Here is a 15,113-nt window from a genome sequence, read left to right on the forward strand (position 1 = left end):
AATAATTTCTGCAAAGATCATCTTGCTAACCCACCCCCAAAAAAACACCATTACATTAAAACCGCTGACCCAGTACCAGAGTTCATTTCTAGTTTTACCGAGTATATGAAGATAAAAAACCTAAGAGGGATCCAGAACCATCCCATTACTACAGGCATACTACCTCAGCTCTGCGGAGACAAATTAAAACAAATGGAAAACACAAAAATACTGCATGGCTTCAATCCTATCATTCTGCAGATTCTATCTATAAATGCAACCAGGAAATCTACATAACATACCTACCAGAATAGACAAAAGTCCAATTCCAAAATTATAGGAACCTAACTTCAAACAAACAACAAGAACCAACCTGTAAAAGATATCACCAGCACCTTGCCTGACATGGTGTGTTCTGAGAGTAGGGTAGAAACAAAATAAAAGACCACAAATGACATTACCCAGTAGTAAACCAGTAGACAAGGGGTTGCTGCTAATACAACAACTTGACACTGATCATGAGAAGGCAGAGTAACTCAACAACCGCTGCAACATGACGACGACAAGACTCAACTTTTCAGACACCCATATTGAGCAAGCCGGACGAAGACTCTGGACCTTCTCAACCCTCAAAAGGGTTCTAGTACTCACTGGAACAATAGACAACTATGTATCAATGTATGCAATGGGATGCACAAACACAATTTTAGGAAAGAAAGAAGAGCAACCATTCCAATAAGAGATGTTTTTTCCCTCTTTGATCGGTGAATAAGAGATGATTGCAACTATAATGTTTATTGAGTTTGTGATGTCTAACATGTACAAGGAAGACCATTAATTGAAAATATGGGCATTTAAAGGAACAAGTAGACATAAATATCTCACAACAAACCTGTTCATCGTCATCAGATGTTTGTGCAGGAGACTTGCTTGTCTCTGATGGTTTTTCTGCCCCACAGTTCTGTCTATTGCACTTGGTCCTAAATGGGTAGTTTATATTGTTACATTTCTCACACTTCCAGCTACCTTCTGGCATCTTTTGTTCTGCAAGACAGGTAGTTCATAATGAGAATTGAAATGTCAAGCTAATAGAAATTGACAGGTTCCCAGTATAAACCAAAAAAAGACTTACTAGAATTTTTCTCTGATTTGGCAGCCTGCACCAGAAAACAAAAGCTCAATATAAGATGTACAAGAAAATGGGATGAATTTTTTTAGGAGGTGACAAAGGAAAGGTTTAACCAAACGAAAAATAGTATGTGTGCACCCAAAGAAAATGCCAAGCCATAATGTAAAAACCAGCCACCAGGAAAAGAAATTATACAGAAAAGAGAACGAGTATTTTGCCATTTCATCCAACAAGGATGCAGCAATACAAACCTGTGACCCAGGCTTTGGGGTATTGCACTTCCTCATGTTGCAAACTGTTCTAAAAGAAAAGTTAACATTCCCGCAATTGGGGCATGTCCAATCATTGTCACGTGTTGTATCTATGGAAACCAGAAAAAGGCATTACAATTAGCGTATCAAAGAAGACATTGCAGTGGAAAATCCACAAGAATGCACAAACAACTTAGATTAGGCCTACCTGCAGGCTTCTTTGGAGGCTCATCTGGAAAGACTCCTGGCCTTGCCCCCTGCACCAAAATACCATACATCTAATAATATATACACCTCATAAAAACCACTGTAATTCAAAACACCATCCATGCAAGATCAACCAATCAGATAGTGTTCCCTGAAGTGAACTACATCACTTGCATGCAACACGAAATGCCAAACTCGTGTCAGAAGAAAAAAAAAAAGCTCAAGTACAGCTCAAATAAGGGCCAAAGCTTATCATCGAGTTGAGTGGTCCTTTCTCCATAGTTTTAGAAAAACTGGGATTTGGGACTAAATGGATATCTTGGAAATGGAGTGCGTATTTTCAGTTTCCTACCAAATTTTAATCAATGGGAAACCTAGTAGGAGGATCTTCATTCTAAAGGCCTCAGACAGGGATTCCCTGTCCCCCCTATCTTTTACTTCTTTGTGCTGAAGCCCTTTCTCTAGTAATTGAGAAGCTGTCAAACTCATAAAATAGCTAGACAATGTCTGAAAATCACTCGTTTATTCTTTGCAGATGACGGTTACATCTTCACAAGGGCAAAGCTTGGAAGGATGAAACCTTTTGGCAGCTATCAAGGAGTATGGAAGAATCTTTGGCCAGCAGGTGAACCTCTCAATATCTGAAGTTTTCTTTAGCAAGAGTGCTCATCCTAAATTAAGGAAAATCTTAGACAAAAGTCGTCATTTAAAAAATGTTGCCACTCCATCTATCTACTTAAAGTTGCTTGCCTCTATTGGAAGATCCAAAAAAGAGGTTTTTAACTACCACATAGAGAGAGTGGAGAGGAAAACCTCCCCCTGGCACAAACAACTGGTCTCCTCTGTTGGCAAGTAAGTACTTCTGAAGTCTGTGGCCACAGCTATTCCTAGTTATACTATGTCCTGCTTTTTACTCCCAGATTGGATTCTCTCTGACCTCTCCAAAGTGCACAGAGCTTTCTGGTGGGGAAATACAAAAGATAAAGAAAAAAGAATAAATTGGATTAGTTGGAAAAAGCTGTTTGAAATCAAAGGCAATTGTGGCCCTGGGTTCAGGGATGCAAAATCTTTTTAACCTTGCTCTGCTAGCAAAGCTAACATGGAGACGTTGCACAAACAAGGAGTGTATGTGGGCAAAGATTATGAAAGCCAAATATTATCCCAAGTCAAACTTGGGGGGTGGAGAAGCATCCTTGCAGGGAGAGAAGTGCTTCTCAAGGGAGTTTGCTGGTCTATATGCTCGGGTGAGGAAGTAGACATCTGGTTGGACCCTTGGATTCCTAATCTTAGTGGTTTTTTAGGGTCATGGGACCAAGTACGGGGCCAATGGGAGCTTCGAAGGTCAAAGATTTAATTGACCAAAGGAGCAGGAGTTAGAACCTCTCTTTCCCTATGAAATCACACCAAAAATTGTTGACATAAGGCTTTCCCAATTTAGTTGACCTGACTCTCTTGTCTGGGTGCTGGATTCAAAAGGTATGTTTCTCTGTGAAATCAGCTTATCATGCAATTAGGAGTAATTTTGTTGAGACTTCTAGCCCAAACTCCTCTAGAAAGAGCTTCTCGGATTCCATTTGGAGACTCCCTGTTGGGCAAAAAGTGAAATCATTCCTCTGGAAAAGAGCTAGTAAGGCCTCGGCAGTTAACCAGCAGTTACGGAAAAGGAATATCCTCCCCTCCCCACTTTGTCCGGTGTGCCAACAGAATGCAGAAACAATTTTCCATGCCTTGTGTGTCTGTTCTTTTGCAAAAAGCATTTGGTTTGGTGGGAATCTGGGGTTCAGAACTGAATCTTATCCCTCTGATTTTGATTTCTCTGTTTGGATCAAACAAACCTTCAAAGAATGCTCAAGAAATAAATCCTCAAAAGTTTTTAATGTTTTCTATTTGGCCCTTTCTCTGTGGTCTATTTGGAAAGGTAGGAACAGTTTTATCTTTGAAAATACTAACCTGGACCCTCTTTCTACTATAAATAGTATTAACAGGAATGTGTAGGAAAGGCTGGCCACCTGCAAGTCAGCACTCTGGCCACCAGGCTGACTGCGAGAAAAGAAGCTCTAGTTTCTTTTTGGATCCCTCCGGATTATGGATGGTTAAAGGTAAACACTGATGGAAGTTTCTTTTATAACAATAAAGGTTCCTTTTGTGTGGTTATTAGAAACTGCAGGGAAGGACTATTGCAGGCTCCTGTGGTTTTTTTACCAAGATTCTTCTCCCCTTGATGCCAAAGCTATTTCCTTTTTGGAAGGCCTTAAATTGCTGAGGACTGCTGACCCGTCACAGTCCCAAGTGGTTTTTGAAAGTGATTGCAGGAACCTGGTTTCTGCTCTTGAAAGCTTGAATTTTAGACCTTGCTGCAGTGCGCTTTTTTATCAAAGATGCCAGATTCTGGATTCAAAATCTCAGATTGAAGTTGTCATGTAGTCATGGTTTTGCTCTGAAGCGATGGTCCTTGGTTGATTCTTTCTTCTCCCAGGTTCCAAACTGGGCTCAGCAAGTTCTCTTCGATTCTAGAGATCTCTTTGTTTAGTTTCTAGTTTTTGTTTTGCTGTTTAGTTTTCTGTTTCTGTTTGTTTTACTTTTCTGGTTGTATTCTGGACTACCAAAAAGATAGAATTAGGGCCAACATGACTGATGACCCTAAATCTTATTTTACTTCTTCCACTTTGGTTAAATTGAATGGCTCCAAAATGGGCTGAGTACAGCTAAAAAAAGGAATAAAAAAGAAGAAAAAAAAACCATATTGGCAAAAGTTCTAACAAACAACCATAGAGAAGCAATTCATGCAACCATTGAAGTGTAAGACTAACCAATAACTGCATACATACCATAGCATGGCCCATGGGTAAACCCAAGCCATAACGATCCATTAGAGGGGGCATACCGTACATCCCACCTAGGAAAATAAGAATCCTTAATAAAGTAACCCGAAAGCATATATTTTAAAAGATGCAATAAAGGTGAAGAAAGGAAATATAAACATCTTGGTTAATAGAACAAATGCAGATAAAAATGGAAAGGAAAGGAAAGGAAAGGAAAATAAGTTGGAAGAGAGATTACCACTCCCCAACATAGATCCACTGGAATATGGTGATGGTCCAGACAAATGCAGCGGACCATATGGGCTGCCAGCAGAAAGGCGGCTCCCATAATCATAATGATATCCAGAACCTCCAGAGAACCGAAGATCATAGGGAGGAAGAGAAGTTCCATTGAACAGTGAAGACCCATATGGAGGGACACCCAGGTACATAGAAGAAGGTGCACCTGACCCTAGATAGGCAGCTGATGAAGAGTAACTCTGAGGGGCTTGAATTGGCTTTGCAGCAGATTTCTGAAATGCAGGAACAAATTGGGTGAGAACACATAAGAAATAAAGCTCATCTGTTACCCTTGCAAAAAAGATGTGAAAAATTAAATAATGTCCACTATGACTAAACATTTGTTCAGCATTATTGAAAGGAAAAGGGGCAGAATAAACTAAGCAAAAGCACCAAGTACAAAAAAAAGGTTGAGTTTTGCACACAAATCAGCAGTTTGATAAAAATCCACAAATTTTCAAGTTGGGCACAGACATACCTTTCTTGCTTGTTCTGTTGTGACATGCATTTATTTTTATTTACATTATGCAAGAGTTGCTTCATCTAATTGCGACTGTTCCAAATAATTGTCTTTCTTTTCTGAAGGGTCAGATGAGAACCATAACAGGACTTCTTTTTGTGATGAAAGAATTGAGTAAGCTCCATTCACTGCTCTTACTATCTATTTACATGGTTTTGGGGATTTACTTTGAGAGAGAGGGGGAGTCATTTTCAGGTGCAAAGGCTTGGCTTAGCCACTGGTTCCAGCTCTATTTTATGGTCCAATGGTCATCTCCATTGTTGGTTCTTTGACACTAAGGCATGAAGTTTTTTGACACTAAGCCATTTTATCTCCAGCTGTATTCTAATTTACATTTGTTGATCAAGAAAGTCTTCCAATTCTAGTTCTTCATTACCAATTATCTTTGTGGCAATAGCTGTTCTAATTTTCCACCTTTTGCCTTCCATAGCCGCAGCCAGCTCTAGCTTACCAATATCCGGGTATTCTGTATTTCTGCATTGATTTGTATTCTGTTCAAACCTTCAAAAGTAACTTCACGGTAGCAATTGCATTGAAAGCATCAAGATTAACAAGTCCTCTCATTACAACAGTCCTAATGATAATAGCATCCTGTACCTTTTTCCATTCCACTATTGTCTCACGGTAATGTACCAAGGAGAATTAGGGTTTTATTAATTACATAATGGATCACTCACTATTTTAATTCATAGTTTTAAAGGCACTGAGGCGAGGCATTGAGTTGCATGCCTCAAGGCGAGGTAGAGCCAAAACCTCTGGCCTCAGGCACCTTGCCCCTCTACTAATAGGCCACTGCCTCTATTTTTGAGAGGCATATACACATCACCACCTCACACCTCAAATTGGTGAGGTGTACGACTCATACAAAAAAAAGTAAAATTGAAAAAGAAAGAAAAGAAAATATCATAAATTTGTTATAATGCTTCTTATGATTTAAAAATGATTATTTAGTTGTTTATAAATAAAATAAATCAATTTATACTAAAAAGTTTCCATAATACTTCTTTTAAACCAAAAATGTCATTTGTTTCTCTTACTAAATGTACATGTTATAATAGGGTTTCTTTTTCTTTTCCCCCTTTTGCTGGCTCTAAATTTCACCATTTATAAATTAGATTTTATATATATATATATATATATATATATATATATATATATATACAAATATGTGCAAATTAAATAATTGGATAATTTTATTTAGTTATTATTACCATAAAACATAATTTTAAGACAAAATAATATAAATATAAAAATTGCTATAAAATAAACAGTGTACTCTTATTTGTGAATCCAAGAACAGAATAGAAACCAAACTCTTTTCCTTATATAAACTCTAGCTATGTAGCTCTTCTCTACGTTGACCTTCAAATTGGGCATCTTAACAAAATTCAAACAACATAATTTGTGAATCCAAGAACAGAATAGAAACCAAACTCTTTTCCTTATATAAACTCTAGCTATGTAGCTCTTCTTTACGTTGACCTTCAAATTGGGCATCTTAACAAAATTCAAACACTATAATTTAAAGCCCCAAATTCCTCACTATCTCTTCCTCCCCACCTTCATGGAATAGGAAAATGGAGGTGTGTTACCACCATTCCTGTCCTCTTCCAATCCTCCACCCATTAATTAATTGAAACCTATATGTTGTCAATATTAAGATGCTAAAAACATCAGCTATGAAGGTAAAATTGTAAAAGGGAGAAAATGGATCCTGCTGTCTCAACCCTCTCCTAGCCAAAAAGAGAACTCTCCAACCATTCCATTAACTAATCATGAATAATGGCAAGACTTCAGACACCCCAATATCCATTTACACCACCTCTCTCCAAAACCACATCTCTTTCACCTCTACCAAGAAAGACCAGTACACAAGATCATGAGCTTTCTCATAAACCAAGCCCGTCCCACCAAATTTTCTGTTTTCCATAACAAGCTTGTTTGCTATTAAAATTTGATACATGATCTACCTATCCTTTTTATCAATAATATGAAAACTACAGCTGCCAAACCAAAAAATAAAAATTGTCATTTAAATCAGATACAGCATGCCCAGCCCTAGTTTCCCCATGGAAAATTTTCCCTTGGACCTCTAGCTTTAGCCAAATTATCAGATATTTAACTACACGATTGACAAATCCATCTAACAAGCAACTCAAATTGGATAACAAAGCAATGCTGCTCTGATCATCTATCAAAGCCACCCACTAAATGTGCTGTATAAATCAGATTAAATGGCAAAGCCCTTCCCGCCAAGTTCTCTTTTCCTCAACATACTCATTTGCTATTAAAATTTGATACATAATCTACCTTTCCTTTTTAATGAATATTTGAATAAATTCAGAAAATAAAAGCATCCCGAAACATAAAAAGAAACTATAGAAGCAGCATGAAGTTGACAAACCCAAAAACTTTGCATTTAAATCAGATTTATATCAATGCTCAGTCCTAGTATTTATTCACTCTGGTTTTAGTCAATTCAGATAAAATGACGAAGCAACACTGCTTTAATTATCTGTCAAAGCCTCCATGTGCCCTCATTTTTGTTCTCCAGCCATCCCAAAACCACCTTACAAACACCTTCAGAAATTTCATGGTACCACATTGATGGATATAAGAACCCCCCTAAGCCTGACAAAAAAATTATGGCAATGATCTTGCACAAGCCACACAACCAAGCTTATCAATCTAAACTTTTCAGAATGGCTAACTTCAGGTTTCTTAAGGATGAAGGCTAAGAACATAGCATTAACCCTTGGATTAATAATCCCCCCATCAAAAAACTCACCAAGTACTTCCACAAGTCCATTTTCAACAAGGCTGTGTTTGGTAAGAGTGCAAACACTGAAAACAATTTAAAGTTTTGCCTTGCTCATCAGTTCCATAATTACTCATCTTTAAAGCACTTTCCAATCCTCTCAATTCCAATGTATGATCTTAATCCTATCTTACTTTTGTTTCTTTTTTTTATAAGTATCCTAGCCTTGCTTTGTTAGCATCCTCTCTCTTTTTACCTAATCATAGGCACGATTACATTGCTGAGAAGAGCCAATGGGATCAATATAGGTTTCAATATAGAACTCCCCTATCTTTTCTAATTCTTCTTTCCTATCACCAAGCATGACTTTCAGTTCGATGTGCTCAAGAGATGTTTCATGATACATCTAACTACTGTCACAGTGGCAGGGCCATGAAAGTTCTTTCCCACTACTTCTCTGTTCTGCGATGCATAACGCAAAAGAGTTTTCCCCCAAAGTACAAATACACTGCATTCATTTTGCATTTGGTTGTATCTCTTTCCCCTCTAAGTGACAACTAGACCTGTCATAATCCATAGATGCAACTAAATCATTTCTTATCTGGTTTTTGCCCTCTTTTTCTTTGAGCAAAGTTAACTTTTATTTAAAGAAACAAGAGAGGATGTACAGCAGCCTGAAGAGGATAAGACAGAATTGCACGGGTAAGTATTTCCACTAAACAAACTTTCTCTCAGAACCCCTGATTTTGCTAGGCCGTCAGCAACAGTGTTAAGCTCCCTAGGAATCCAGACCAGCTTTACTTTTTTTTTTTTGATAAATGATCCAGACCAGCTTTATATTCAAAGAGCTCAAAATATCCCTAGCTTCAGCTAGCAAGTGTGCTAGTCTCCAAGACCCTCCTTCCTTCTCCCTTAACCAAGCTATAGTATTTTCCAAATCCCCTTCAATGGTTAGAGAGGATAGACCTAGCTGTTTAGCAAAGAGAATTCCTGTGAGTGCAGCCAAGACCTCTGCAGCTCTGCCTTTGCGGCACCTGGCATCTGCCCTCCCAATCGGACCACTAAAATCCCACCAAATATTCCCCCATTCCTCACGGTTAACACCTTCAATTCCTTCTTGACCTGTGGAGCCTTGTGCATTACCATCAAAGCTTGGGAGTCACCACTCCCTCCTCTCTAGCAGGAGATCTCAAAATCGATTCAGCTCTTGGAGAGAAGTGCAGGACTGCTAACAGGTTGCTCTGAAGATTGTTTAGGGAGAGATCTTTGAAAGCCTCAAAGTTAAACACCCAAAGATTACAGAGAAAAATAATAAGGGAAGTTAGGTCTTGAAATATTTTTAGCTTTATTTTCAAAAATTATGTTGTTCCTTTCTTCCCACATACCCCACAAGACTGCATGAGTCACTGTGTTCCAGTATAGCCTTCCTCTTTTTCCTAGCCCTCAGCCTTGCCATTGCCAAAGGATGTCACCACCTTCTCCAGGAATACGCAACTGTATTCCACTCAATTCAGGAAGTAGCACCAGACCTTCCTAGTGACAGGACAGTGGAAAAGAATGTCTTCAGCTGCCTCTAAGTATTTATCTTCTTTAAACAAGCCTCCCAAACAGACTGGTTTTTGCCTCTTGATTTTAACTACCCATCCTTGTCCTCCATCTGCATTCATTGCACTCCTTGCTTCCTTGCTAACCAGGTATAACCCACCTTTGCAATAATACCCTTTCTAATAGCACTTAGCCCATGGCTTTTCTTAGGGGCCATTGCTTGCCGCAATGGTAATATATTGGGCTAGCAAGTGTAAAAAACAGGTTCAAGCCTTGATGGTGTGTTGCTTATGTGATACAATGCCAGATTATATCCAAGACCCACGATGGCTAAGACAACACCCGCACTAGCAATGTCCATTCAAACAGCACACAGCATTTGTTCCTCCATGTGAAAATTATGCTCAGAGTGGACCTACTGATAATTTAAAAAAAAAAAAAAAACCTCTTTCATGTTAAATGAAGATATGGCAATATAAACACAGCTTACCGAATTATGGTCAGCTGGCCTCGATTGAGTACAATTGCGCATATTGCAAGTCGTCCTGAAGGAAAAATTGACATTACCACAACTTGGACATGTCCAATCATCTTCCCGACGACTACCTGAAGATGAGAATAATGCAAATATGTTGGCATCTCAAAAATTATAACATATAAGGAATTTGAATATGCAAATATACCAAACACTTGGCAATGACATTCTATGGCATATGGTCATGCAAATAGACGTATGCATAATAACATGTAATAACCAGAAACTAACAAATTCTTCTCAGGTCTAAAAATTAACAGGAACATTACGGCACCATAATCATCACATGATATACCACTTGGAATGAGTAGAAATAAACAAATAATAGCATGTCGCAATTGTGCATACTTTCAAGTTTCATGTTCAGTATTGGCTTGTAGCCAATGCAATATATGCTTTTATACTGGATATGCATATAATCAGAGAGAATGACCACAAAGTCCAATCTTATATAACTCGATATATAACATAAACCAACCACTCAATTTGAGCATATGGTTATCATAAGAAAACATTTGGCTAACCAAAAGTTAAAAAAAATAATAATAATAATCTTGCAATCAACCAAGGTTTTAAATTGTTATTAGCTAATATTTTTTTGATAAATGTTATTAGACCTACTCATGGTCCGGGTAGCCCGACGGACCAGGGTCGGGCTCGGGCTCAAGACCTAGGCGCACTGGTCGGGCCGGGCTCAAGCCCGGGCCTGGGTAGTGTTTTAAAAGCGCAAGGCGCAAAAAAGCGCAAGGGCACTTTGTGCCTGAGGCGCAAGGGGAGGCGCGCGCCTTTTTAAGAAAGGCGCAAAATTACAAAAAAAAAAAGCTAAAAAATAAAAAAAAATGTCAGAAATTTGAAAAAAATGCCAAAAATTCAAAAAACGTTAAACATAATGTTAATAAAAAATATAAACTTAAATTTTAAAATGACTTAAAAAACATATTATCTAAAATTAAAATACATAAACATAACATGTAAAGTGTATTCAAATGAAAATTTAAAAATAAAAGCAATCATATAAAGCATTTTCAAGCATGTAAAATCCATAATCTCTTTTTTTTTCCTTAATTGCATTGCTTTAAGTAGTTAATGTGTTGTAAAACATATTGCATTCTTGATTCTCTGAGTCGCCTTTGTACCACGCCCCTCAAAGCAAGCCCAAACAAGTCTATGTTAGGGTCTGAAATTCTTCCCAGCCATTAGACTCAAAAAAAAAAAAAACAAAAAGCGCAAAATTTTAAAAAGGCGCACACCTAGGTGCACTAGGCGCACGCCTTTTGAAAGGGGTGCGCCTAGGACCTGGGCGAGGCACATACCCCAAAATGTGCCTCGCCTATGCGCCTAGGCGCACCTAGGTATATTTTGTTAATATAGAGACAAAGCCCGGCCCTGACCATGAACAAGTCTAAACATTATTAGATAAATTATCAATAACTTCCAGTGCCAACCACTTAGCAATCAATAGAATGTATACATTGACACTAAATGTACAAATGATCAAATATAAGTGCATGTGCCTGGCTTCATTCCACTATGATTAGAGTCGAGATAGATACAAACAGCTTTGGGATGACATGAAGTCGTGCCTCTAACAGAGATAAGTTTGTTAAACAGCCACCATATCCACCTCAGGACCTATTGTTCCTTAAGATGGCCATGTTTTGTTAAACCATGTACTATTTTAGCTAATCTTGGAACCTCATTAAACAATCCATTTATATGAATTGCTAGCACCTCTGCTTCCCTTATCAATTGCATAGGAGCTATGATCCATCAATTCATGAGGATATCCAATCAATCACCACATAAAAGTCACCTTAGATTATCAATTTTGTCCAACACTCCAACCTAATATGTGTCACAACTTTAGAGTAAGAACCAACGTTTTGGCCCATCGGGTAAAACTATAGCCAAGTGAGATGTTCCCTGTCTGGTTTATAATTACACCTCAAATACCTGAAGCCCTGAAGGACCCCAAGTCCCCAACTGGCAGGGCTGCAACCATTTAAATTGAGTTTTTGTCTCTCTAATATGCTATTTTCACCATTATGAGTTCCATGGCAATATTAGCATCTTTTCTTTTGATCAGCAGACAGTATAGCATCTTTGTCCCTTATCAATGAAGATTCTCTTATTTATTTCAGTCCAGATACTTCATAATCCCTCCATGACCTTTTTTTTTATAAATATTCCTCCATGACCTTTTCACCAATTTCCATTGCATCATATTTCACATTTTGGATATATTGTCATATAAAATGTCAACTGTGTGACCCTCCATTACCACATATTATGCTTTTACAGAAATCAACCATATACCAGAGAAAACATTTCTAAGTATGTCAGATTAATGTCTTAAGGCTCACCTTAAGGCAAGAACCTCAAACTAAAACCTGAAGAAAATGCTCTAAGGCTCATGCCAAGCTTAAGGAAACAACCTTTGGCTCACACTTAAAAGTACATGGCACATGTCTTACACCTCTAGAGATGCCTTATTTCAAGAACATGTCTTTTACACATTAATCGAAGTAGGCTTCTCACCATAAAACCAAGTTAGAGATGACCTCTAAGTTTTCCATAAGTGGCTCTATCATTAATTTAAATATCTATGGTTTTAGCACCAATTTTAGGTTTTATTATACATTAAGGTCTTTCTAACATTACTTAATGATTTGTAAGAATGTTCAGTTAGTTCTTTTAGATAGCTCTTAGCACTTTGTAATCATTAAAGGCAATTAATTCATGTATATATCCTGATAAAAAAGTGAAATCCCTTTAATGCGTAATTCTACCATTTCTCTTGTTGTTTACGTTTAATTTTTTTTCTTGAGATAAGGAGATCTCACGGAGCATAAGATTCACACCATGAGGTTTATGCCTTGACTCAAACAAGCCAGTGATGTCTAATGGGGGATCCACCTGACCCTTCATTACATATCTTATTTGTATAGGGGATTCATTCACAAAATCACTTGGAAACCAACAGAAGGTAAGGTGTTGTCCTCTTCATAGTAACCATAAGTAGCTTCTTTCTTCAAATTTCACATTTTACATTACGCATAAAAACTATAAAGTATGGCAACCTTAATCACCAATGACTAAACTCGGACAAAGTATACACGAAGAGGACAACACATAGGTAACAATGCATTTGTATACATCATTCTTTAGTCGACACCTATTTAATTCTTACAAGTTACAACTATCCAATCATGCATAGTACAAGAACCTTTCAGTTCTTAAGATTGTGCATGTTCTATTAACGTACAGAGAACAACAATTTTTTTTCATGGCATACCAGCATAAATTAACCAAGTGATACAATCTTTTTTTTTTTAAGTTGTTAATGGTGAGATGATTCTGAACTCCCTTGAAAATAAAAACATCACATATACGGTGGCATTATTACATGAAGGAAATCCAAAACATAACAGATTATGCAATACATATATATATATGACGGAGAGTACCATCAGTTCGAGCACGCTTGGTTGCTGAAGAATTTCTGTTATCCACCTGCAAAAATTGAAAAAGGATAAAATTAGGAAAAGCGGATCAAAAAAACTCCCATCATTTTCAATCCCGAAGTTGATGAATGCGTTGCAACACAGTACAAAATAAACCTAAAAGTTTTACAATTCAACCTGTAAACAATAAAAATCAATAATACGCCTTGAATTAAAAGAAGCAATAATCCTAAGTTTCTATACGAGAAAACCCTAATTCCCAAAACAAACCACATAATCCAATAATAAACAGTGAAAATCTGCTATGAATAACCAGGATAGAGATGATTAGAATAAAGATCCAATATTAGACAGAATGCCAACGAAAATCATGAAGACGAAAGGAAGAGACAGACAGAACAAGAACCTGAGACATGGCGAGAAGAAACTTTTCTTAGAGCTAATGCTCGGGGTTGTGTCTTGAAGCGAGGAAACGAGAGAAGAGGGAGGAAGAAAAAGCACGAGGAGCCGACCGGGGGAACTGGTTTCGACGATTAGGGTTTCGGTGATCAGAACAATGAACGAATGTGGTAAAGGAAACAATATTCGTACTGGATCATGATGGAATGTTCCAAGTATAACAAAACGAAATTGTCCACTTCACTTTAAAACTGTTCGATTGGAACCTTTCACAAGATCAATTGAATTCATCATCTTCAGAGTATTCTTTTTTGAGACCGGATCTGTTTCACACACGGCGCCTCACAACGACCTCACAGATACATCCCACCGTGTATCAGAAATATCTTCCGTACTTATGTATTATTATTTACGAGAGAGGTTTCCAATGCTTGTGAGGTCGTTGTGAGGCTCCCTGGTGAGGAACAGATCTCAATTCTTTCTTTTTAAGCGTTTATTTACTAAGACAACCCTGTACTTTACTATATAAATTAAAACAACCTTTTGTAGTTTACATTTTACTAATACATCCTCTCATAGTTAATCCTTAAATCACAATGAGAGGATGTATCGATCGATCGACCTTCTAGCTATTGGGAGGATCTCCAATTGCGGGTTTAAATGATTTGATGGGGTACCCTCGGTTGTCTAGCCCCAGAAAAAAAAAATGTTTATAATTAGAGGTGAGTAAATAGATAGGTTGTACATGGAATTGAATGACATCAATTTTGAATTGGTCTTGAACCGACGCTACCCAATTTCCAATTTGTTATAGGGTAGTTCTTGGAACTAAACCTCACTCAAGTTGATTCTAGGGTCTCGAGGTTTATCTTATCAAAACTGACTTGATGAATTAGCCTTACAACTGAACTTGCCTTGAAATAACCCAAAATTTATTTTTAAAATATGAAAATTCGAGCCCAAGCACTCGTGGTTACAAAAGCCATGGTCTCACTTGACTATTGAGTTATTTAAGTGTTTTGATCATTTATTTTCATTTTAATATTTGTATGTGTATAAAAAATAATGTAAAGGTAATATTTACAAAATTTAAATTATAATGACAAATTTTCAACCATATATTATAAATTTATAATCTACTTATTAAACTACTCAATTTAATCAATAAAGATAATATAAGTTTTAAACTATATTGTCTTTTGAAGGACATGTTTCATTTTTTTTT

The 15,113-nt window shown here is 37.3% G+C and overlaps 1 protein-coding gene across 1 annotated transcript; it reads right to left on the reverse strand.

The window, feature by feature from the left end:
• Positions 1 to 215: 215 nt before the first annotated feature.
• LOC104593840 (ranBP2-type zinc finger protein At1g67325-like) lies at positions 216 to 14,081 on the reverse strand. The gene is made up of 10 exons (XM_010253865.3): positions 13,896 to 14,081; positions 13,493 to 13,538; positions 9,981 to 10,096; positions 4,627 to 4,900; positions 4,395 to 4,462; positions 1,568 to 1,616; positions 1,360 to 1,469; positions 1,112 to 1,136; positions 872 to 1,023; positions 216 to 629 (listed from the first exon to the last, which is right to left on the reverse strand). The coding sequence occupies exons 1-10, from the start codon at positions 13,902 to 13,904 to the stop codon at positions 627 to 629; spliced, it is 852 nt and encodes a 283-aa protein (XP_010252167.1). The 5' UTR covers positions 13,905 to 14,081; the 3' UTR covers positions 216 to 626.
• Between the last annotated feature and the right edge of the window lie 1,032 nt (positions 14,082 to 15,113).

Source organism: Nelumbo nucifera, chromosome 5 (assembly GCF_055504915.1).
Source record: "Nelumbo nucifera cultivar China Antique chromosome 5, China Antique-T2T, whole genome shotgun sequence".
In the NCBI taxonomy this organism is placed as follows: Eukaryota; Viridiplantae; Streptophyta; class Magnoliopsida; order Proteales; family Nelumbonaceae; genus Nelumbo; species Nelumbo nucifera.